The 25,746-nt window shown below is 39.6% G+C and overlaps 2 protein-coding genes across 8 annotated transcripts in view; one reads left to right on the forward strand and one right to left on the reverse strand.

Moving 5' to 3' along the window:
• Positions 1–25,746, reverse strand: part of ME1 (malic enzyme 1) — a 117,948-nt gene that overhangs the window by 27,509 nt on the left and 64,693 nt on the right. For both annotated transcript variants that reach the window (XM_080998727.1, XM_080998728.1), the window contains exon 7: positions 1,585–1,694. In XM_080998727.1, coding sequence (XP_080854853.1) covers positions 1,585–1,694 — 110 coding nt within the window. The remainder of the gene's footprint in view (positions 1–1,584; positions 1,695–25,746) is intronic.
• The window catches only part of PRSS35 (serine protease 35), a 155,301-nt gene that overhangs the window by 24,086 nt on the left and 105,469 nt on the right, over positions 1–25,746 (forward strand). For 4 of the 6 annotated variants that reach the window (XR_013984030.1, XR_013984031.1, XM_080998729.1 and 1 more), the window contains exon 2: positions 16,922–17,046. The gene's annotated coding sequence lies outside the window, so the exon portion shown is untranslated. Of the gene's footprint in view, positions 1–13,209; positions 13,260–16,921; positions 17,047–25,746 lie in introns of all 6 variants that reach the window. The other 2 variants (XM_080998733.1, XM_080998731.1) reach the window with 2 other exon arrangements.

The raw sequence follows: 25,746 nt of genomic DNA on the forward strand, positions 1-25,746 counted from the left end.
ACATCAGATATCCCCAGACAATCTGGTTCTGTTGCCTTGTTCACTTATTACCAGGCATACACTAGCTGGAGCAAATCTCTATACTCCAGCTCCTCCAGCATACACAAATATGCAAATGAAGATAAGCATATTTGAGGCAGAGGTGAGAGAAAGCTGCCACCACCACCAACATGCAATTATATATGCACAGTTGTTTCTGCTAGCAATAGCATTCAAGTCCATTTGTATATAGGATTAGACAAGTAAATTTTTCCATGGTACTTCTCTATGTTCAAAGTTGCTGAGCAATACTTATTTGCACAACCTTCTTGCAAAAAAGTTATGCTGTGAGCCAACAATTTGCTCAAGCTTTAGTCCTTGGGCACAAATTCAAATCTGGGTCTTTACTGTTCAAAGCAAATCATTTCAGTTCCTTTCGCACATTTGCAGTCACGTGGGAGCCACTTTCCTTTTGTGAGAGATCTCATGCCAGTAAGGAAGTTTTGTAGATATGGCAACCTTGTGGGCATAACCAATCAATGCATCTCCCCCAATCCTCTTGAAAGACCCACATGATTGGCCCTCCACATGGGGTTGCAGTATTTATTGCATTTTGCCCAGTAGAATGGGAAATGCAGTGTATATGGGTACTTTAGGATTATAGCCAACTAAATCACTGCCTGTACAAAAATTAAGTGCAACAGGATTCCCCCTCTGTTTCCCCTACACACGCCGTACACACTTCAGATCTGCTCCAGTGTGTTGAAGGAACCCTCAGAGCAGCTTTGGTGTCCACACAGGGAGAGGAAAAGGAGGGGAAGTTCCATTGCACTTGCACAAGTTGAATACAATCCACAGTTGCTGTTGAATACAATCCACATTTTCCCAAACAATAATCATTATTCTCTCCTGATGATTGAGCTGTAAGAATAGGGATGACTCCTCAGTATCCATTTATACTTTATAACACATTTAAAACATCTTGATTTCCAGACGTTGTACATTCCACTCTCTGCAAAAGAGAGTTATCAAAGATGTCACTAAATTGATGCTACTTTTAATAATAATTGCCAGAGTTTGGGGCATTGCAATTTCCTCAAGTGCTCATTAACCTATGTGCAACCTTCGTGTTCTCTTTTCCTGTGTCATCACCCAGGATCTGTAGAAGAATTTCTTCTACATCTGAAAAAAATGAGCTGGGTAGGTGATGAAGAAACCATCTTTAATTTTATTTCAGCCTTTTTCACATCTTAACTAAAACTGGTTAAATTCCAAACACACAAAATTAACACAAGTTTGGCTTTAAAATGTTGAAGCAGAGAAGGAATATGTGACATCCTTCATCTTGCTGTACCAGCACATATATTCTTAGAATAATTTTAAAAAACCCACAACATTACTTGGACACAATATTTCAATGACATTGCAAGCAATTATACTATCCCTCAACCAAACTAATGATGGCCTCTGACCTTATATTGTCATTCTATGAATCTCCCCAAGCACAACTGAATAACCTAACTGGATATATATTTTATTTATATACAAAATTGTTAAAGTTGACAGTTTTTCTCTTTAGCTAGAACAATAGATATATTTTATTACCTTGAATGTCATCGTTGAAAGTGCAGTATAGGTTGCGATATTTATTCAGAAGACGGAATGCATTTGTATTAGCAAAATCCTCAAACTGAATGAGGCAGTTTCTGCCATACCTAAGGGTACAAGATATCATAAACTTAAAACAGAAATAACAAACTTAAGTTGTAATATGCTCGTCACCTGCCTTATGCTATAGTTGAGCAATGAATTTGTGGACTGCCTTCCTAGTGAGCTCTGTCTCCCTTATTATTAATTTTCAAGAAGTGCTTTAAAACATTCCTGCTCATTTCAATTAACTTCTTGCACCTTTTCCTAGAAAGAATATGGTATCTGGACCTGCAATAAGTAGGATGAAAATTGAAAAATCATTGGCTTAGGTCACCTACTGCAGCTACCTGACATTTAGAAGGCATCTTAAGGCAGCCCTGTTCAGGGAAGCTTTTAATCTGTGATATTTTACTGTATTTTTTGTTTCTATGGAAGCCGCCCAGAGTGGCTGGGGAAACCCAGCCAGATGGGCAGGGTACAAATAATAAATTATTATTATTATTATTATTATTATTTGAAAATCACCAAACAAACTCTGTTACTGCTTTCAGATTGGATTAAAAGCAAAATTGGTTATTCTTATTAATCCTCTACATAGAACTGTTAATCATTTACATAGATTTTATTTCTGTGGAGGAACAACCTATGCTACTATAGTTATACAGATGAGGAAACAAAGCTAGAACCTATGATATGCAATCACTTGAAATAGCACCTATGTAGATATGTACACTAACACTTACACAGTCCCATTATGCCTGCATCATCACGACATATACTAGCAATCCTTCTCACTCAAAACGCCCCACACATTATACTATTACTTTTATATGGGGGAGAAATAGTACATTCACTGGTTATACACATATTTTATTCCAGTATTGTATTGTATTCCACAACCTCCTATATTAAATAACACTGTAAATATGGTTTAGGGAACAGTACAAATCTAATTAGCCCCACATCCCGGTAGGTCTTACAGCAGTTAATAAATCTTGCACAGTGTCAACACATAGTAGACTGAGTTCTAAGGCTACAATCTACTAATGGCATGGGTACTTTCCCTATGGAGCTAACAACCAAGACAACATTTAACTTTTAGGAATCTGTTTTTGCTTCAAAGGAAATGCATGCATAACCAAAAAGTTAGAGCTTTCAATTAATATCTAAAGCAGGCCTCAAATTAGCTTCTGAATTGAGGTTTTTCACAAAATATTTGTATGGTTCTTCAGCTGTCATGCCATTTCAGCACTTCTCAACAAAATATCCTCATCTGGTTTTGTTTGTTTCCATTTTGTGATGCTTTTCAATGCTCATCATTAAATAACATGGTACCACCAGATAACATAGATAGCATAGAGCCCAAATTAGCAGACCTGCACTTTCCAACACCAACTTATGCTATAATGAAGAGATAGAAAGGCATCTTATAATAAATAGATTGAAATAACATAGACGTCACTGTGCCTTTTAAAAATTTGCAGCTCAATGGCTTCTTGGAAGGGTCAAACCAAAAAAGTTAAACTCTTCCAAGAATATTAGAGGCACTCTATAATTTTACTATTATTTGAGTATGCTAGGGGAGAAATAAATGTCACATAATCTTCTAAAAATGCTAGTAACGTTATAAGATCTGTATTACATAACTGTGAATTATTCCTTGAAATAAAAATGTGGGTGTTATTAAAGCATTAGCAGCCTCATACCCAGCACTGCTCGAGAACTCTAAGAAACCAAAAAATCTGTGCAGTGGTTAAAATCAGTGCTGTCTGACATCTTTATTGAAATGGTGCCCCACTGTATATATGAAGACAGACAAAATCCTGCTCCTTCCTCTCAGGAACCAACATTTGGTTACAATATCTTAACAGGTGCCCAAATACAGAGAGAACAGACAGACAACTTTCTAAAATATATAGTAGACTGAAGGCATAAAGAATCGAACAGTTTCCACTTTTCTCATACTTTTTGGATTCCAGCTCAATATTATGTACATTTATTCTGGAATAAGCCCCACTACATTCAATTTATATAGAACTGTCAACTCAGAGTACTTTCCTGGTATGCAGATTTCCCATACGTTTTATGCAGCAATATCTGTGAAGGAAACCCCCTTTTTCACAGTGCCATAAAAGGTGACCAGTTAGTTTAACCAAGCAAGAATACATAAACATTTCTCTGAATTTCAAATCAAAATGTTTTGAAAATCTTAACCTTGAATTTAGTCTGTCCAGTTTCTCTCCCACTGTGACTATCTTTGCTGCCTAAAACAGTATAAAACAATAAAATCCATGTTTGAGGGGCACATTCTCTAACACATAGGACCAACTTTAGGTATTTTGATATTCTTGATGTTCTGGAGGCTGCACGCCAGCAGTGGGTGGGTCTAAAAGTGGTATGGCCGCCCTACACTCACACATGTAGATGCACGCACACAAGGCAGGCATGTCAGCATCCAGGGGTTGAAAGACCAGCTGGCTAGCCCCCAGCTAGATCATCTCCCTCTCAGCCTTCACGCTGGCTCCGATGTAAATCAGCGACTCAAGCTTGCTGTCTTGAGCACACTATATGTAGCAGTGTAACTGCACAACAGAAGAGGCTGAGGCTGTGGATACATACTAAAACTACAGATTTATTTTACATAAATCAGAAGAAAGAAACATGTCGTCTCTCCTTGCCGTCTTCTCGGAGAGAGATTCAAAACAAAAGCAATACACAGAGCGTAAGTTCCGCTCATGGGACCCAGCAGTCTGTGCTGGAATGTAAACAGACATGTGACATGCAACAATCCCATGTCTGCAACAAAAGGTGGAATAGAATCTCCCAACAAGGCATACACACAGAGACATAGTGTCAGGGAACTGACATCAGAGCGGCAGGCGAAGGGGAGGCTCCTGGATGATGCTGGAGAAGGACCCAGCAGCAGGGGGAGAGGCAACTCAGTGGAGGGGGAAGTATTTGAGCGCAGCACCAGGAACAAAAGTGAGCAGATGGGGAAATCGGAGAGAGGGCTCACGGACTCTTCACTGGAACTCAGTGAGGAGGGGACAGGTCCCCCGCTACCCACGCCCACCCTGCGCAGAAGGCTCCCGCGCAGTGAGAGGCGGAGAAGATTGGGTGTCAAACAACTCTTATGTTGGAAGAGATTCAAGAAACGCCCACTGACGGATTCTGCTAGTGACTGAGACAGTCATGATGAGAAAGGGCTGTGCAGTCAGAAAGGTTTAACAAGGCAAACTAGCCTAGAGAGGCACCAGTTTACGCACGAGTAACTCATACTCATTACACATAGCTCCCTGCTTCTTAGCTGATTTGTGCAGACGAGTTAGGGAGAGGGCTATTGATCCCTCTCCACTCAACAAATTAACAACCTGATGATGAGATCAGGCAATTTACATCCCTAGCAGGCCTCTGAGCTCCACCCACCCCACCACTGTGTCCAGTAGTAGTAGTAATATGATTATTACTTTGCCAACAAACAAAATATTTTGCCAGAAAACTCTGCAAACTGGGGAGTAGCCATCCCTGTTCTAAGAAACACTTACCCTCTTTACCCTTGGGATTATTAATCTACTTGCCCTAGCAACTCCTTCTCACTGAGCCTCTGTCTAGAGCTGACCATTCCTATAATAATGAGCTCTTTCCACAATAAACTTGGGTCAGTTTGCAATGGAATTTTTTCCATTACGAAGTACTGTTCTATGCTGCTACCAATAATTGGATTACTGCTGCCCCAAAGCCTAGGAAGCGGTATGAGTCACAGAACATCTGGATTCCCTGATCCTCACTGCTGCTTAGTCATAATTGTTGTCCTCTTTCCCATCTGGTGCTGTGATCTCTTGCTTCCTTCAGGTTCACTGAGATTTCAGTGAATCAATTTTAATCCACCACCCCATGTTTTGAGGGGTTTGCTATTACTAAAGAATCTCAGTAATAAAAGTCCAGTATATTTCCCCCCTCTCTTATTTCTATTTTCTTCAATGCAGGGTCTTCATTCATCCGACTCTCTTCTTCTTAAGCCCCTTATCTCTTTTATTAAACATAACCATAATTTCTCTCTTAAACATAAGTTGCTGCTATACACCAAGTCAAATCACTGTTTCAGCAAATTCAATACTAAACTCTCCAAGGTCTCATGCAGATACCTTCCCCAGCCTGATTAATATTAATATTTTGGCAATCATAGCTATATTTTACATGGCATGCTTTAACTGGAGATGTCCAGAACTTTTCTGCACACAGCACACATGTGCTAGCAATGAACTACACCTAGAACTGTTTTATGACTAACTTCTTGTCTTCTATTCTAAATTTTACATTTTTAAGTGTGTATGTATTAGGGGTGTGCCCTGATCATATTTGGACCCCAAAGCACAGGACCAGATAAAATAAATCACCTTGATTGCAAGTTATGAAGGAACTCCCTCTGCACCTTCCTGATCCTGGTATTTTCCTAAGGTTGGATTCTCCCTCTTACCTCACATTCCAACATCTTCCTTATTTACGTAGTAAACTTAAGAGGGTTTTTTTTAGTATACTGTCCACAGCATTTATTTGATACCTGGATGGACGAAACACTTCAGGGTTCTTTGCTTTGAATTGTGCAGCTTCGTAAACCTCCTTTTTAACCTCAGATGTGCTCAGTTTTCCACAAATACATTCCAAATTGTCTTAAGCCATTGTCCAAATCCAGTGCACTCCCCTAGCGTGTACGGCTGGAGATAATATGTAGATATATAATAGAAGGCACTTCAGTTTGTTCAAGGAGGAATCACCATTTCCACAAATTCCTCTCTCATCACATCACACACTGTTGCAGCAGAAAAGAGACAAGCCAAAACCCTGTTCCATGTGTGGAACAATGCTCACACTTCTCTGGGTTCAATAAACTTTATACATTTTCACAATCGAAACTTGAAATGTTGTGGACACATTGTCCAAGTAATTCAAATTATGAAGAAGAAAAATCTGAAAACAGAAAATTTTGTAACTTTCACTCAGAACACAGGATATACACTATGCTACACCTCAACATAGCAATCAGCACTGTTATACACAGCAAGCATTAAAAGCCATACATGAGACATTGTGAAGATGTGTGGTTTCTCCTCACAGCTTTAAATAGCCTTAGGAGAAGTTCACATTTCATTATGTAAATGGTATTGTAGATATATAATAGAAGGCACTTCATAGGCGTTCCTTTTACTATCTATACTAAGAAGTACCATTATTTGCACAAGTCTACTCTGTATTCCTTCACTACTTCAGTCCTTTTTGCTTCCTTTCTCAGTTTTTTGTTACTGCTATGATCCAAGTACTAATGCAATATCTATTCATTTTGTTTTACTTTGTTTTTTATAATCTGTTTTGGCAAGGACCTTCTAAATCTCTTGTAAAGTTCCTTCTTTCAATACTATATTAATAATTATTATTTCATTCCTTTATCACAATACAATTTTGGGCTATGATGCTGAAAGACAGCAGAGCTACAGTGAAGTCAATTTTGGCTTAAGAAAAATATTAAATAAGCACCATATGTTCTTTGTAAACAGTACGATATTCAGAAAATAAGATTTTAACTGAGGAAACCTTGGTTTTCAGGATTTCCGAGCTAGAGGCACTTGCAATTAGCTTATTATCTCTTGAGCAAAATAAGTTCTTAATAACAACAGTTATAAACATGTCATTCATATATATATATATATATATATATATATATATATATATATATATTACACAAGTAGTCTGGATTTCTGGGATTGCATGCATTCTCTATGCCTTCCTTTTCTCCACCGCCACAATATGACTTGGCAAAGGTATTGTGTATCATTTCTCCTGCAAAGTCCGTGGAAATTAAAGAAGGTAGTTGTATCCTCAAAATGGAGATTGTTATTGTTAAGTATTTTACAGTACTACCATACAGTACTGATTTTTTAAGCAGACCAAGCTAAATTGTAACAGTTATATCAGCTGTGAATAAGGTACAGTCAGGCTTACTAAAAACAAACAAACCACCCTTTAGTAAGCTTAAGGTTTTACTTATCAACCTGTGAATTTGCCTTCTTGTATTCTGCATGGCCAGCAGACCTCACAAAGGGTGGCTCGACCGCTCCTTGGCATACAGCCATGGGACTAAACTGCAGGTTTGGCAGACTTAAGCAGGAGACTGCCAAAGTCAGTTATGGTGACATCCAAAGCTAAGTAACCTGAAGACTAGAATTAGACATCTCAAAATATCAGATAAAACTATAGGTTTAAGATTAGGAATATCAGGCGTAATAGCCAGCCAATTTCATTCCTTTTCATTTTCTTAAGACTATTCTGATACTGCATCTACAAGAATTAAAAACTTAAGAAAAGATGCACTCTTGACCCATTTATTATGGATCAAACTATGTATCTTGCTTCATATTTGCCACTTAAACCATATTGTCCTTATTTGAAGATTAATCCCCTTATATGTTTACATTATTTATTTTAAAATAAAATATGCCTGCAATAGATAAAGGGTAATATCCAATAATAATCATACTCAGAGTAGACCTATTTAGATCAATGGGTCTGCTCACAGCATGACTTACTTCGTTTTCACCCCAAGTGCTTATTTGTTTTGGATTAATTGCCATCCCTTATTTTGAAAAGTATTGAATTTTAACTTATGACTCAGACAAGTCATTTCTTATTAATGTAAGCCCTTGAGACCATCAGAGCAGGATAAAAATACGTTCCTCCAGTATTATGTTCCTGGACACAAGCCAAACATATCTACATATTGTATGAAGACTCTGAATGTTAAGATTGTTTTCTAAAAGTGAGGATTAGTAAATCAAAACCTATACATGAAATATTTCTTAGAAGTTGTCATAGATACCTCAGAGTTTAACCAAAATTTGTCACACTCAAAGGTGGAAGGTGGGGACGACACAACCCAGGTACTTGGCCCAAGCAAAACCCCACTTGCATCCAGCTCAATGTTCTGGAGACAATCTACTCTTCTTCTGACAGTAGGACTGATTTGCATATGTGGTAAAAGCAGTCCCATCCTTCTCTTTCTCTCAGCGACCACAGACTACCTCTAGTTCTAGGTTAGACTAGGTCGGAAGAAAGGAAAACTGTCTAATTAAGCAAGGTGTGTTTGTCAGCCTCAGAACTGACATATTTTAACTATTCTTTCACATGGCCTACAGCCAACCTAGATATTTTGGGGCAGCCATGCATTGGACTTCTCCGTTCACATGTAAAGTGGTGGGAAGTCTACCCTGTACACGAAGTATATGAGGGAGGAAAGAGAACCCCAGCCCTCCATCTCCATACCTCGCTATGTTCCACTGTTTTGAGAAGTTTTCCCTCACCAATAACAGACGAGCATAAAATTGGTTAAAGACGTGGAATGCAGCAAGCAGCTATTTAATACATAAATCTAGTAGCGAGTGTGTCCCTTTCCTTACAGCCTCTTCTTCTTGCGTATGTTTCCTATGCTTTTTATGTGAATGGAGAAGAGATGCTGTAGAATCTCTACCTAGCTGTAGCTGTTATATGTCCCAACCTTTTCATCATGGTAAAGAGATTAGGAACCATCCTTATCCCCTTTGGTCACTATCTTGCCCCAGACTCCTAACCCAAAGACCCCATTCCTTGTCCTGAATTCTCTGTGAGCTGCAGAGTTCTTGGAGAACAAGAGAAGTGGTTTTGCTGCCTCCGTGATGGGCTTTTCTTGAAGCAGCCCAATGCAATGACAGAGAAAACACCCTTTCTATATGAGAGGAGAAACAGGGTGGTGTTTGTTTGTTTGTTTGTTTGTTTGTTTGTTTTGGGCCTTTTCTGCTTTTGCAGAAGGCAAAAAAAGTATCTTATTGTCTAGGGCAAAAAGCACAGCACAAATGCACAAAAAGCAACCCTTCCAAATTCTTTGTACAAGCTACAAGAAGTGTGAGGCGGGGAGTGTCATGACAACCACAAATTACACTTAGCTATTAAGCTAAGCCAACTTTTGTTGGCTCTATGGACTTACAATCAGAGCTTGAAAGCAGCTGAACCGTTAACAATGAAAAGGAAATGGGGTTTGTTTCAGAAGGGGGAGAAGCCTTGAAAAGCTCTTGATGAAGGTTGTGGCATCTGCACAAGGCCTACTAAATTGGGAATTAATTGAAGCAAGCTAACAATTGATATCAGGCATTCTGAGAAAGTACATACATATGGACTATGTGTTAAAATTAGAAAACCATGCCATGTCTAGCTTGCAAAGTGTAGCACTTGGATTCATTTTATACAATCATAATATATCTTAAATAATAAAATCAATCAATGTTTGTATACATAATAGTAAATATTTCATTATGTGTCTAACAGCAAGCATGTGTGACTCCACTATATCAAGTAATATAATGTTGAGGCTCAAGTATAGGTTTAGAAATCTCAGTTATCTAGTTTTCCCTTGTGCTAAGAAAATGGGGCAGGGGGAGCGCTAATGACAGCAGTTGCATAAAATAAAATGATAATCTCTGGGGCGTCTCTATTTCAAAATGTTTATAGAATATATTTTCCCCCAAAGTACTGAAAACATACTCTTATCCTTTGTTTTTAAAAATACAAAAAGATCCCCTCCCGAACACCCCACATGGAGCGGAACATGGTAGTATTTGATATCCTTTGTTTCCAAAGGTGGAATTATAGGCAGCTCAGAACTTTCCAGCAGTACCATTCAGGGAACCAATTACTGAGCTAATTAGGCTATCTGCTTTGCCGCCAGAATCTTAATACTGTTATGGGCAGTAATTTACTCAATTTCAGATTCGTTTTACAATGACACCAGTGAAAGAATTCAGTTATTTATTTCCCCTACATCTCATTTGCTTTGTTTATAGGCAAGGAGCAGAATGGCCATTCACAGTACAATCTTTATACATTTTTTCCCTCAGAAGCAAATCCCAGGGCATTCCAGTAGGGCTTTACTTCCAGGAAAGAGTGTATAGAGTTGCAGCCTTAGCTAATTTTAATCTGCTTAAAATGTACCACTGTTCCAAATACAGATTCAAATTATCAAAGACAATAGTAAGGAAACATCTTGATTAAAATGCCTCCTCCCTACGGTGGTCTGGAAAGATGTGTAGTAACTGTATCTATCCGTCCAGAAAGGCTTGTCCCTAGGGATTGAGTTAATGAGATCTTGGAAGTGCATTCAGTCTAGTAGATGCGAAAATCTTCCAACACTGTTCAGGTAGAACAATTTTACTGACATACGATTCCACTCAGTATCTCATGCTTTATTACTTTTCAATGCAAAACTAGGAATCTAGCCAATTTTATATTGCTGAAATTGTTGTGCCTTCACCTAGAAAGCATTTAAACATCCCTCTGCTTCTGGAACTGAATGAAAGTAGTAACAATTACTGGATATTATTAGAATCTGGTATGCTTCCTAGCAAACTAAAAACCAAGAGACCAAGGGCCTTTTTTTTTTTTTTTTTAGTACAGACCAGCAATTTTCTAAAAACCTGGACCGTGAGATGTGCCTAAATGTCAACTCCCATCCTCATTTAACATGACAGGGATGGTGGCTTAGCTGACTTGGCTTTCGGCAAAGTAGCACCGGGGGCTGCCTCACTAGATACCCCATTCTCAACTTTGAGCTCAACAGAAGATTACCGAGCCCCATAAAAATTGTTCACTGACTTTCTCATTCCATATAAGTGTTAAATACTTGGCAAAAGCAGGTATGATTTTTGCAATGTGGATATTAATTTTTTTCTTTATTTTTTTTAAATATCACAGGACCAGCCCTTTCCTTAAAAGCAGCCTTAACAAAGAAGAAGGTTCCAAAGGGCTGATTGCTGCTAAATGCTGATTTTGTGGGTTCACCTTATCTGTACTTAAAAACAGCCAAAAAACAAGACAAATAAAATAACAAGATAATAAAATAGTAATCATAATAATCATACAAAGTCTTAAAAAAGAATGTGTAACATAAAATATATTCTATAGTGAAATACAAGGTTCATATTTGTACCAAACATACCAAATCTTCATGAATGTTGCCAAATAAACTCCTATTTAATGGGAACGTGCCAACCATGAGATGGTTTGCTCATATAAATCAAATGGAACTCTAAGCAGAAGCAAAGTCAGAGGGTTTTGCAGCAGCCCTGGAGGCACATATTTTATGAGTTAGTTTTTTGGAAACAGCAATGAACATGACGTTTTTAAACCATAAAGGTAAAGGTAAAGGTAAAGGGACCCCTGACCATTAGGTCCAGTCGTGACCGACTCTGGGGTTGCGGCGCTCATCTCGCTTTATTGGACGAGGTAGCTGGCGTACAGCTTCTCGTTCATGTGGTCAGCATGACTAAGCCGCTTCTGGCGAACCAGAGCAATACACGGAAAGCTGTTTACCTTCCCGCCAGAGCGGTACCTATTTATCTACTTGCACTTTGACGTGCTTTCAAACTGCTAGGTAAAGGTAAAGGTACCCCTGCCCGTACGGGTCAGTCGTGACCGACTCTAGGGTTGCGCGCTCATCTCACTAAAGAGGCCGGGAGCCGGCGTCGTCCGAAGACACTTCCGGGTCACGTGACCAGCGTGACGAAGCTGCAACTGGCGAGCCAGCACCAGTGCCGCACACGGAAACGCCGTTTACCTTCCCGCTATAAAGTGGTACCTATTTATCTACTTGCACTTAGGGGTGCTTTCGAACTGCTAGGTGGGCAGGAGCTGGGACCGAACGATGGGAGCTCACCCCGCCGCGGGGATTCGAACCTCCAACCTTACGATCAGCAAGTCCTAGGCACTGAGGTTTTACCCACAGCGCCACCCGTGTCCCTTTCAAACTGCTAGGTTGGCTTTAAACCATAGATCCACAAAATAACAAGATGCATCCTTCCACCCTTGAGAGATCACTAGATGAGTGGTAACCAACTGATATAGAATTAAAGGTTGAGAAGTAAGGTCAGCATTGGCATGAACAAAAATGGATAAATGACATATCTTATCATCCAGAGTAGCCTATTTGCCAACAATTATACCAATCTTCATTACAACCGGCTCCCAGAACATATGTACATATACCAACATGTTCCTTGTACCTTGCAACCCTGCCGGCATAAGGGGAAACCAGATCTTAAATATGAGCTAAAAGTGATGCAAAACTGGCAATGTGCATGAAACTATTTAGGTTTAAGTTATATGGATACTATCCTGGCATTAAATAAGAAGCAACTGGCAAACGAAGGCTCTTAAAGGTGTTACATATTTTAAGGGGATGTCTTTTAGTTCTTGACCAGTATTAGTCTGTGGTACATAATAGACATTCCTTATTTCAGGATGCTAAAACCCTATGTAACATAATAGATATTCCTTATTTAAGAATGTAATCACTAGCTGAGATCCCCTGTTTTTAACATTTTAAACTTCATAGATACTCTTGTTTTTAACATTTTGCCCTCGCAGTCCTATTTTTAACAATGTGATAAGAGCTAAAAAAATCAGTAAAATATTGCTGTCTTAGATCTCATCTGGACAAAGCTGTGCAGAGATAAAGCTGTTCAAAATATAGGTTTTGACTAAAAAATGTTTTATTTATTTCAGTAGAGAGGAGGTAATATTTTGCAAGTAACAGCCCTTCAGAGATATCCAAAGTAAGTACTTACAGATTCAAAGGAGGATAAATAATTGCAATGGGAACAAATCAGTTCCATAAGCACAGTTTCAATACCCTGACCCATGTAGATTAAATTTAAACACTTGACTTGGGCAATTGTACCTGCAAGTTGTACAGCAATGTTAATACAATATGTATTTGTTGAGGTATATATGTAGAGATAATACTATCTGTCATTAGACAATACAGTGGTACCTCGGTCTAAGAACAGTCCTGTTAACGAACACTTCGGGGAATGACCTCCGTAAAACCGGAAGTAGGTGTTCCGGCTAGCAAACTTTGCCCCGGAAGACAAACGGAATCCGAACGGAGGAGGCTGCATTAGGGAAAACGTGCCTACATTTAAGAACAGTTTCGGCTTAAGAACAGACCTCTGGAACAAATTACCGTATTTTTCGCTCTATAGGACACACTTTTTCCCCTTCAAAATTGAAGGGGAAATGTGTGTGCGTCCTATGGAGCGAAGACGCCATAGCCCCGCGACCCTCTCCCGGCTAGAGAGGTGACGCGCGGCTATGGCAGGAGCCTCTATAGCCGTGCGCCACTTCTCCAGCAGGGAGAGCGCGTGCGGGGCTGAAGAAGCCCCGCTTACCCTCTCCCAGCTGGAGAGGTTACAAGCGGTTATTGCAGCAGCCTCTTTAGCCGCGTGCCACCTCTCCAGCCAGGAGAGTGTGCGCAGGGCTAAAGAAGCCATAGCCCCGCAACCCTCTCCCAGCTGGAGAGTTGACGTGCGACTATGGCAGCAGCCTCTCCGCTGCGCGCCTTTCCGCTGCTCCCCGACCTGCTCTTTGGGGCTGGTGGTGGGCTTCCCCCCCCACCAGCCCCAAAGAGCAGGTCGAAAGGAACCTGAAGCCTGGAGAGCGAGAGGGGTCAGTGTGCACCGACCCCTCTTGCTCTCCAGGCTTCCAAGGTAGCCACCTGAAGGCGACTGAACGGCACCTTGTGGGGAAACAAGAGGGGGGAAACAAGAGGGGGGAAATTCTCCCCCTCTCTGAGCAGCGCCTCCTGCCGCTTCGCTGAAGGGGCGCTGGGCAGAGAGGGGGAGATTTTTTTTTTCTTGTTCTCCCCCCTCTAAAACAAGGTGCGTCCTATTGTCCGGTGCGTCCTATGGTGCGAAAAATACGGTAAGTTTGTAAACTGTAGTAGCTAAAAAAGAGGAAATCTGAAGAAAGGAACAGAATATACAAATGGCTACATGATTGGCAAATCAAGGAGCCATCTCTCTCTCTCTCTCTCTCTCTCTCTCTCTCTCTCTCTCCCTCTCTCAGACACATACATACACACACAGACACACACTCCTGCACAAAGTTCCGTTGGCACTTTAAAGTTAGCCAGTGTAGTCACGTGATTAAAGAGTTACAGCAGAACTACAGAAATTCTCAAGGTTTTCATTATACTTTTTCATTGGGAGACTTTATGGGGGTGGGAATCACTTGTCAACAAAACACAAGGCACTGGGAACATACAAGAAGAAGAAAATAGCGTAGGAGCAATCCTTTGGACAGCAGGGTATGTGGCTACAGATCTGAGTCAGAATCACCATACAGTGTGTGTTTTCAGATATCTTGCAGTATTTAAATTATAAACAGATGTCTGTGGAAAGATGTCTGGCCTTCTCTTTCTCACATGCAATGTATTAATCACTTTGCTCTAAAATAAACTACAAAGATAACATCTTGCTGAGTCCTTTCTATTCAGCCAATTACGCCCCCCCCCTTCTGTATTATTCTGGGGTCAGTTCTAACCAGGAATAAAAACAAAATAAAATTTCAATGAACTCCTTTTTGCACCTATTTCACTTCCCCATGTTTGAGGAGAAGATGCAAGTTATAATCAAAGCAGCCTCCGGGACCTGCTGTAACATCTTGGTTCAGTTTCTGTGCTACTTGTCAGGTAGGGAGGGAGCAGTTGTTAGAACAAACTGAAACATTAAAGACCACAACATACCAGACATGCTTACTGTTCCAAAATCTTCCACTCTCTAGGGAAGAAAAAACTTCACACTGAGATTGTGTATATAAATCTTCAGTGACATCTAAAGCCTTCATCTAAAGGCTCAGGGATCATACTGAGTTAAGCGGAAAAATACAGCCGTGTTGTCATTCTATCATTAGATTCGGTACCTAACTCTGAATTCATTATTGTTCCTATTCATGATTTACAACAGATCAGAATACAAAAAGACAGAAAATGGACCCGTGATTATTATTTTATATGAAGTTTTATTCTTTGGAAGAAAGCGACTCAAACATGTACCTATACAAGTGACAGGAGATCTCCAGGGCCTTGTCAATTCATTTAAAAAATGGATTGAGTTTATATGTACTCCACTAGACATCCACTAGGCTATTTTTTCCACTGGATCACTTCTAAGCAGAACATAGTGCAGGACAGGGTCTGCCTATTACTATCAATAACAAGAGCAAACACATTTTTCATTGTCCCAACTATATGTGTACATATACAGATAAGACACAAAATACATGCACAACATTATTCAATCAGCAAATAGCCAAAAATCTCTGACACCATAGAAGTTCTATATATACTGCACCACTCCCAATATATCACAGTTCTACTAACTCCTTAAGAAGAGATTGAACAGCTAAATGTAAGCACATATTTTCCTCATGAACACTACAGCATTACAACATCCCCCCACATAAAAGGGACAGTATTTAACAACTTAAAAGGCATGCTTTTCTCAGGATGAATCTTCCACTCAAACAAAAAACCTGAACAAAAGCCCACACCCTTCAAATGTTTTTAAACAGTTTTTGTTTTTTGTTGCAGAATAAGCTATGGCAGCAGCCATTTAAAATTACAGCTAGTCTTTGCAGTTTTCTTTGGAGCACAGGCTATGTTCAGTTTCATCATGCCATGTGTTCTGTGAAATACAGTTATTTGACACAGCCTCTGTTGCTTTACTTAAATCATCTGCCAACAAGTCTCAACTGAACAAACATATCAACTGAGAGAGCAACCTTTTCAACTATTTTAGCCAAACGCTTATTAACCCCATGGTGCCAGTGATTAGTGCCTTTCCGAGCACCCACAGCTCTTATTAGCACATGGAATGGAAAATCTTTGCATTTTGCACTAAGCAAGGCTAATTCAATGCAATCAATTTAGACTCCACCCTGAAGACAGTTGAATTCTTGGTTACTCACATGAAATGTGGCTAATCAGTAAGACCAATCAGATGTCTGCATTGACTCAACAAGTATCTTTTTATTATTATTATTAGATTTATATACTGCCCTTCATCATAAAATCTCAGGGCGGTTCACAGAATAAAATACAGGCTAAAAGCAAGTAAGTAAGTAAAACAAAACAGCAAAACAATAATGCCCCCCCTATCCACAGACACATTTAAAAGGCTGTAGGAAAGGCCTGGTTGAAGAAGAATGTTTTCTCCTGGTGCCTAAAAATATATAATGAAGGCACCAGGTGAACCTTGCTCGAAATAGAATCCACAAATGGGGAACAAGTTGACTCTTATCACAGATACACAGCCTGTCCTGGATGTGCAAACTGCCAAATCATCCACATTGTACAGTAACCATTATCTTCTAACCATTAAACTGGTGGACTATGGAACCATTTACGGTACTTTCTGCCTATGTTCCCTACTTACAGAGCAACAGCCTTTGCACAAAGGAAAAGCTGCTGAAACACACCATGCACCATAGCCTCCAGTAGAAAAAAATATAAGGGAAGAACTTGTCAATACCGATGACCAAGCTACCATATGGTTAATGTGGGTAAGTTTGCTTGTTTATTTAATACATTTGGCATGTAGGGTTGTCATATGTCCTCTTTTTCATGGGTAGAGTCATCATAGTGATCCATAGTTACAAGTAGAATGTGTTTTGCTTTTCAAAATATGGTAACCTGAAGTAATTTGAATGATTGTGGCTGGTTTGTCTTATTTTGTTGTTGCTGTAGTTCACCCCTAGTTACTAATTTGCTTTATTGCTATGTAGTGAAGACTATTTCAAAATAAATTTTTCAGTACACACACACACAGGTTGTTCACATGTAACACTAGGTCAAACCATGGCTTGCCATGAATGTGTGCACATTCAGGGTGCTAAAGAGAAGATTGTGACAGCTTTGCTCCTTCTCCATGCATGGGTGTCCACGGGGGAGAATCTGAAACCTATTTATTTCAATGTACACAAACAGATGCACATCCAGCCAGTCAACAAGAGGCTTAGAGTGATCTCTGAGACTACTTCTATTGAGAGTGCCTGCACTTTCCTGCAGGAAAGCCTTTCTGGGCCAGTGGGCAGCTCAGAATTATGCTGCTTATTCTGATCTAATTATTTTGCTTCTGCAAATGTTACATGATTTGGAAACCCTAAAAATACACTGATAATATAAACAAAAGAGTTGTATGCCTTTTTGTGATCAGGTGAGCAGCTTGTGGGTGCTGCTGAACCCAACCCTTTCTGAGGGCCAAGGGGGAGGCCAATAACAGAAACCAAAAGTAATCCAGCAGAACAGAAACCAGAAGGGCCAACAATGTTCTCAGGGAATATGTAACAAAAATCATTTTCTTAGGAAACAGAAACTTAGCGCTACTTTTTCGATTGGCTGAAGGTTGCCACATTTTCATCGACGGAAAAGACCTAGCACACCAGTGGTAGAAAACTATACCACTTGGCAAGTACGGCATCTGTACTGAGGTCAAGTTCTGTAAAATAGGAGGTAGACACTGGAACACAAACTGCCTCCACTGTTCCCCACTCCTCTCATTTATAAGCCTCACCACATTTCAGCATTACATCTGTACCCCTTATAGCCACATAACACATTATCCAATCAAACAGCAGGTGTATTCACACCATACATTTAAAGCACATGACTTTCTCCCTAAGAAACCTGGGGACTGTAGTATTCCTCTCAGAGCTACAATTTCCACCTCCTTTACAAAACTACAGTACCCAGGATTCTATGGGGATAGTCATGTGCTTTGAATGTGTTTTAAATGTATGCTTTTAACCCTAATCCTTTGTAAAGATGGGAACCTGGGTTCATGTCAGTGTGGATAGTTAAGGTCAGTTAAGGTCAACACAGTTAAGGTATAGTTAAGGTCAACACATGTAACATATGCTGTAACATGGTGAAAATGAGAAGAAGCATGTTCTTGAGCTGGGTACCAATCAGAAAACCAGGTATCTGGAATCCAGCCTTGCTTGTGCACCAGTCAGAGGTAGATGTAGGTAGGAACAGTTGCTCGTCTCCTCTTAATATTTCCAACCTCATTGGAGTTAGCTAAGTTAAACTTATTACAAAGACTTGACATGGAATGAAACAAATTAAATAAAGCTGCTTCCCTCATTGGTCATTTCCTGAGCCTATAATGTAAATAGCAATCATGTTTCAAACTTAATTGACTAAGCTTAAGTGAAAGCTACCATTTGTCCCTTCCAAATATCACCTCGCAAATGAAAGGGCAAGTTATAGGTTATGTATAAAGTCACTATTGCAGAATTTAAGTTGAAAGTAAAGTTGATTTAGGACACACACTGGCTGATTTATATGTTTCTCTTTTACATTAGACATTGGTGAATGCTCATGGAAAAAAATTAATCTGAAAGCCAAAATAAAGTTCACCCTTGGAAATCACAACATGATTTTGGGAAAAGCTGTTTCTCATACCTACAAGGTTCATTAGAAACTTTATATATATGATTAAATATGCTTGCTGTTCTGTGTTGTTGTCATTAATACAGCTAATCAGTCTTAAGATAAACTGATTACCATGAAAAAAGAAAACTATTCAGTGCACAATAGTATTCAGTAAACGGTATTCAGTGTGCAATAAGGCTTTGATCTTGAATTGGGCTTTCAGATTATGCTGATTTATTATAATACTGGAGCCAAATTAAAGGAAAATATTTAATTTCATGAAGTAAAATGTTATTTGTTTGTTTGTTATTTGTCTCTTTTGGCAAAGCCCTGAATTTGTAGCCTATCACTTCTGTAGAATGTCAAAGTTAGAATATTACCAAAACATATATTTTTTCTGGCATTTGGATTATTTGATTACAAGTGTTCAAGTATTTAAGAAGCACACTTTCCACTGGAATGATCTTGGAAAGCTCAAATAAAGATCAATCCTATGCAGAACTGGTAGGGAACTGAGAAGGGAAGAAACAATGGCAGACATGCTTGAGCCATTGCACAACTTATTTGGTCCTTCCTGCTTTCCGATCAGATGGTTCCCTAGAAGCAGACCAATCTAGGTAGTATTATTCTAGTAGTTGAAGTACTACTCTACATAGGGACAACAGGTCCCTGTGTCAGTGCAGTGATGGGTCTAAATGGAATCTTGGATCTTGGAAGACCCACAATTATGACTCTGTATTATGTTAAGATGAATTGCCTTTTGCTTTCTGAGCTTCAAGTTCCATGTAAAAGATTTGACCAACTTGCATCACTGGGTGAAAATAGATTGGCAAGGTATGCCATAAAAATCCTTAGTAGCTTAATGGAATGACATAGTTACCCTGCTAGAACAGAACATTAATTAAAATGAGAAATGGGCATTCCAATACAAGATATCTCAACTGGTTTCTCATGAGATCTGTATACTAAACAAAACTGAGCATGTGAAGGCACCTATGCATTTGTGTTCTGGTACAAAGGTCTGGATTCAATGTTCCCTGACTACCAGTTTGAAGTTGAGAACAAGAGCTGCACAATATGAAATTCAGCACAACACTTGCACTCGCAGAAATTTACTGTGCAACAGGAAGCATCCAAATTACAGCAATGTGTTGCGCAACCACAAGAACCATGCAGGGTCCTGCCCTTTTCTTGCATAAGCCATTCCGCTAGTGCAACTTGTACACTGCTAAGGGGCTTCAACTTTGTGAGATGTTGAATTCCTCCCAAATATTGTAAAGTTCAACTTACCACTGACTCCAGGCTAATGCCTACTGTCCCCTGCGTCTAGTAAGCCAGGAAGTCAGTTTAGGATTTTTGACATAATGTCGGGATGTTAGCTAATTGCAAAATGCAAGCAGCTGGATCATATTTTTAAATCTGATTTGGAAAATATAGCAAACCAGCTGCACTTGGTAAATTTAGTCTGCAAATACTGTCCTTTAAAAATATTTTCCATCCATAATTTACAGCTTCTGTGGTCTCTTGGCAAGCTCTTAAAAAAAAAAAAAAGTCCAATGCTGAGTAGTCAGTTTGGCTTCAGCCCAGAAGATGCTAACCCTTTACCAGTATGATGACTGTAGTATTGCTCGGTAAAATAAGTTGGGAACTTTCAAACACTGCAGTTAAAAAGTAGCCTTGAGTCTTTTTATACAGCAAAAATAGCAATGTCAGCAAGTGCTGTGTCCCCTTCCTCCCAATCTCACCCTGATAATCATTCTGCAGTGCTATTTTATAGGGCCTGCCTGACCCTATAAAATTACTTAATATAGGAAAAAGCACCTTTTTCTTGATTCATGTATCATTTTCTTTTTGTCTTACAGTCTTACAGAAAATATTAATACAAGGAGAAAAGAAACAGTGAACATGATAATTAAATAGAATACACTAAAGCATGGGTAGGCAAACTAAGGCTCGGGGGCCGGATCCGGCCCAATCGCCTTCTAAATCTGGCCCATGGACGGTCTGGGAATCAGCGTGCTTTTACATGAGTAGAATGTGTCCTTTTATTTAAAATGTATCTCTGGGTTATTTGTGGGGCATAGGAATTCATTCAGGGTTTTTTTCCAAAATATAGTCCAGCCCCACACAAGGTCTGAGGGACAGTGGACCAGCCCCCTGCTGAAAAAGTTTGCTGACCCCTGGACTAAAGCAACAACAAACATTCAGTGTACTAGTAATATAAGGAATGCAATCTAAAAATGACTATAGCACCACCACCAGTAGGATAACAAATTTCCTGTGCTTTAACTTCAAAAGACCGCCACAAAATATGCCACCACTAATTTCATAGAATAGGAACACACTTTGTCATGTATTCTGTCATTCCATTAAACCTTAATTGCTCAATAAATATATTCCCATGCTATCTCCTTTCTCTAGCATGTTTACAAGTTTAACTAAGTAAATCATATTTGTATTTTAAAACAATTGTATGCTGTATTGGAGAAACTAGCTAGTATTAAAAGATGGACTATAATAAAATAATAAAATAAAATAACAATAAAAGGGAACACAAAATACTGCCATGAAAAGGCTACTGGAAGCAGCAAATGTCAAAGGACAAGACTAGCTCCATAAACATTGATTTTCACTATACAACTAAGAAAAAGATGGATTTTCTATACAGCTGGAAGTGCAAGAGAAGATGAAAGTAATAATTGGCAGGACATGAGTTTAATGCATGCTTTTATTTCAGGACTCTTAGAACCATGTACATATGGTGAAATTTGGTGTTAGTGCTGAGGTCAGGGGTTGCCAACACAATGCCTGCAGGCGCACCTGCACGTGCAGAGGCCTTCCCTAACACTTGCAGCCTTTCCTTCTCCTGCTGAAATTCAGCTTGAAAGAAGCATTGTTTTGTAGACAATAGAACAGGCTGCGGTGTGTGCTAGATTGCATTGTTTATATGGTGCCCATGAGCCTTTCTGCAGTTCACAAATGTGCCCATGGATCTAAAAAGGCTGATGACCCCTGGCCTAGGTTCTTCTCAAAGTATGAACTGGGATGCTGTGGGAGGGGAGTTGCAAGTGCTGGGTCACTAGGTGTAATTTATTGTTGGTGGAAGATGAGCAGTGGGCAGAGATCCTTGTAAATTTTCCACATCAGGACTTAATGAGAAGTTGTTGAGAGTGAAAGCAGCCCAAAGGAACAACTGAATTTGTTGGTATCTCTTTCTTTTTTTCAAATTGTAGCTTTTATACAGATTGCATTGTATAATTTTTTTTTAAAAGCCTTTAAAATAATGGAATTACAGCTTTATTTTTCAGAATATAAGTAATAAAGAATGAGCTTTGGCAGTTTTCTTATAACTGACTTATATTATAACTGACTTAGACAAAAAAAAAGGAATGTTATGATCACAGACACAGCAATTATAATGTAAAGAAGCAGTTTAAATTGTATAGGACTCTTCAATTCATTTCTAAAAAGAATATTTTGGTTTTTCCAGATGGATTTGCTTTGTGAAGTATTTCCATATGTCCTCTACTCTTAATTTCTTAACTTGCTTTCTTATTAAAATCTGTATAGATCAAACCCTATATATATTTACTCGCTTTTCCAGTTGCCACTCAAAGTATGATAAAACTGGCAACAGGGAAAGGCTACTAACTTGCCGATCAGTTACCTTTACTAACTGTGAAGTTATCCATCAGTGATAAAACAAGTACAGGCAGTTAAGTGAGATTTCTGTTGTTATTTCCAAAATATACTAACTTAAAAAGGTAAAGGTAAAGGGACCCCTGACCATTAGGTCCAGTCGTGGCCAACTCTGGGGTTGCGGTGCTCATCTCGCTTTATTGGCCGAGGGAGACAGCGTACAGCTTCCGGGTCATGTGGCCAGCATGACTAAGCCGCTTCTGGCGAACCAGAGCAGCGCACGGAAACGCCGTTCACCTTCCCGCCAGAGCAGTACCTATTTATCTACTTGCACTTGGACGTGCTTTCGAACTGCTAGGTTGGCAGGAGCAGGGACCGAGCAATGGGAGCTCACCCCATCACGGGGATTCGAACCGCCAACCTTCTGATCGGCAAGTCCTAGGCTCTGTGGTTTAACCCACAGTAAGTTCCTTTTAAAAAACTTAATGCAATATTTTGCTTTCATGTAGGGGATGATACACTATACTGTGTAGGAGACAAAGCCATAATTTCCCTCTGCTAAGATCAGTTAAATAATAGGCATCAATATTGTTCTAACTGCTGAATGGAACTATTAGTATTATGAAGGAAGAAACAGAGGACCTCTGCATCAGTGTCATGGAGCCCAAATTTGCTTCCCCTGCCCCCAGTCTGAACAAACCCTTCTTTAACCCAAATTTGCTTTTAATAAAAATATAACTGAACCACTTCACCTTTCAGTTCTCATGTTCACTGACAATAATTTCACATAGACAAAGCATTAAGCAGCCACTAGTGAAAATGCTGAGAAAAGACAACATTAAAAAAAATGAAGCAAGAATTATACTGCCCGTCTTAAAATGGGAAGCTCCTGGGAGCAGTATATGGGATTGAGTGCTCCTGTGTTTGCTGTGTACTTTGAATTCTCTCTTAATTTACTAGTCTGCCTGCAGCATTGTGTAGCATTAAACCTCCACCATGGTCAGTGCTAACTAGGTCCCATATTAACCAGAGTTTGCAAACCCACCTCAAATTCTGATTTCAAGTTCTGACAGTTAACATATCAAAAACTAGGTCCATACTTAATTTCTTAACAGTACTGTGCTATGTGGGCACCAGTCATACACACTTCTAGTATTTGGTGGGTTCCTATGTATGTTTACTCCAAGTAAGTTCAATGGAACTACTGAGTTCAATGGAATTTACTCCCTAGTAAGCATGTTCAGGACTAGAGCCTTAAAAATTTCAATTTAAACAACTTCATATTAAGGAACCAGGAAGCTTTATTTATGAAACACAATCGCTAAAGACAGTATGTGGGCTTTTTATAGACTTAACTTAGAGCTGGCTTCAGAGTGGATGTCAAATGAAGTGTCAGTTACCCATGTATATATAGTGTAGCAGGCATGATGATGACTACAGTTCATTTTCCAGTGTTTCCAATCTAATCTACTTTACAGTTGTGCATAAATCACAGTGATTATAAATGCAGAAGCTGGGAATGATGTGTGGATTTTCTAAAAAGTGTCATGAATATTACAGATGCCAAGCACAGCTAGGGAATAAATCAGTCAAATAATTAATTAACTCTTGCAGCAGTTCAGAAATCAAGCTATCTTTTCTCAGCCAAGTAATTATCTGACCTATTAGAAGAAAGACTCTGCATCACTGCGAAGGCTGTCTGGTAACTTAATTTAAACCAATCTTTTATTCCATCTTCCCAAGAACCTGTAATAGTTTTCTTCATCCTCCTGCCCCCAATTCCCTCTTCTTCACCCAGGGCAGGCAAAACATCAGTCAAAACCCAGCAGCAGATCTCTGAGTGATTTGCAATATATCACCAAAGGGCTTCTCACTTGCTTAATCACAGCAACAAGAAAAAGAGCTTTGTTTCTCCTAAATTAAGGCACTGGAATAAAGAAAACAGGGGACAAACTATAATTTGTATGTGAAACTGAACACTCGGTTTCTGGGCTGAATACGTACACAGGTCATCCTAACCATGTATGGCGCCAAGGTTGCAAGCTTGATCCCCATATGGGACAGCTGCATATTCTTGCATTGCAGGGGGTTTGACTAGATGATCCTCAATGTCCCTTCCAACTGTACAATTCAATGATTCAAATAATCTATTACGCATACCATACCTCCATCCCCCTGACCTCATTGCTCACCCACTTGCCCCTCCCTCCCGCCTCCTACCTTTGTCCACTAGCCTCCTCCTCCTCTGCAGTCTCCGTTGCCTCAGGAGACGCTGCACCAACTGGCACAGCCTAGGGGAGGACACAGCCTCCTCCTTTGGCACCACAAAGGAGGAAGAGTGGCAAGGTCAACCTAAGTCTTTTCCTGTTTTTGGTCCCACACTCTGGTGTGAGCCAATGGATTCTTGCCATAGCACAGAACCAATAAATGCCTGTCTTTTGGTCCCGTGCTCTGGCACAGCCAGAGCATGGGAGCCAAAACAGGACATCTGGGACACCCCAGATTCGGATCAGAAGCCTGGGTGGCTTCTGTCAATCTGCGATGTCCCACTTAAAACAGGACACTTGGAGGGTATAATATACACCTCTGAGCCACTCTTTTGGCACCTGGTTCCATGACATTAACCTTGGGGTTCTAGTTTTAAAAAATTGAAACATAAACTTGAAGACTGCCCACCCCTGTTCCATACAACTATTCAATGAACATGAACCCCCATTACTGTGTCATCTGCAATTAGTACTCTCTAAGTGTAAATGCACCCGTTGTTTAGACACGTCAATGGCTACTTATCTGCTTGCACTTAAAAAAAACCCCAAACTCTAGCTGGAAAGCACACTAGGCAGCTAAATTTGTCAAAGACAAAATATTGCACAACTGCTTGGCTTGTTCATCCCATAATGTACAGCTTGGGGATGTTCTGTGTATATATATTTTGCTGTGCTAGCAATTTTCTAAATTGCCATGTATGTTCCTTGTCATTCATTTATGATAAATGTCTTGCTTGGTTGCTAAAGGATGCATAAAGACTAACACAGCAAATAATTTTGAGAGAAGCAGGGAGCACAAATGAAAAACCTAGTCTTGAGAGTCAGTAATAATAATGTGACATATTACAGTTGCTGCAATGAAAAACAAATGTCATACATTTTTGTCACAGGCAGCACTACTTGTGTTGAATCATCAGCCCA

This window comes from Podarcis pityusensis (assembly GCF_964106645.2).
Source record: "Podarcis pityusensis genome assembly, chromosome: 3".
In the NCBI taxonomy this organism is placed as follows: Eukaryota; Metazoa; Chordata; class Lepidosauria; order Squamata; family Lacertidae; genus Podarcis; species Podarcis pityusensis.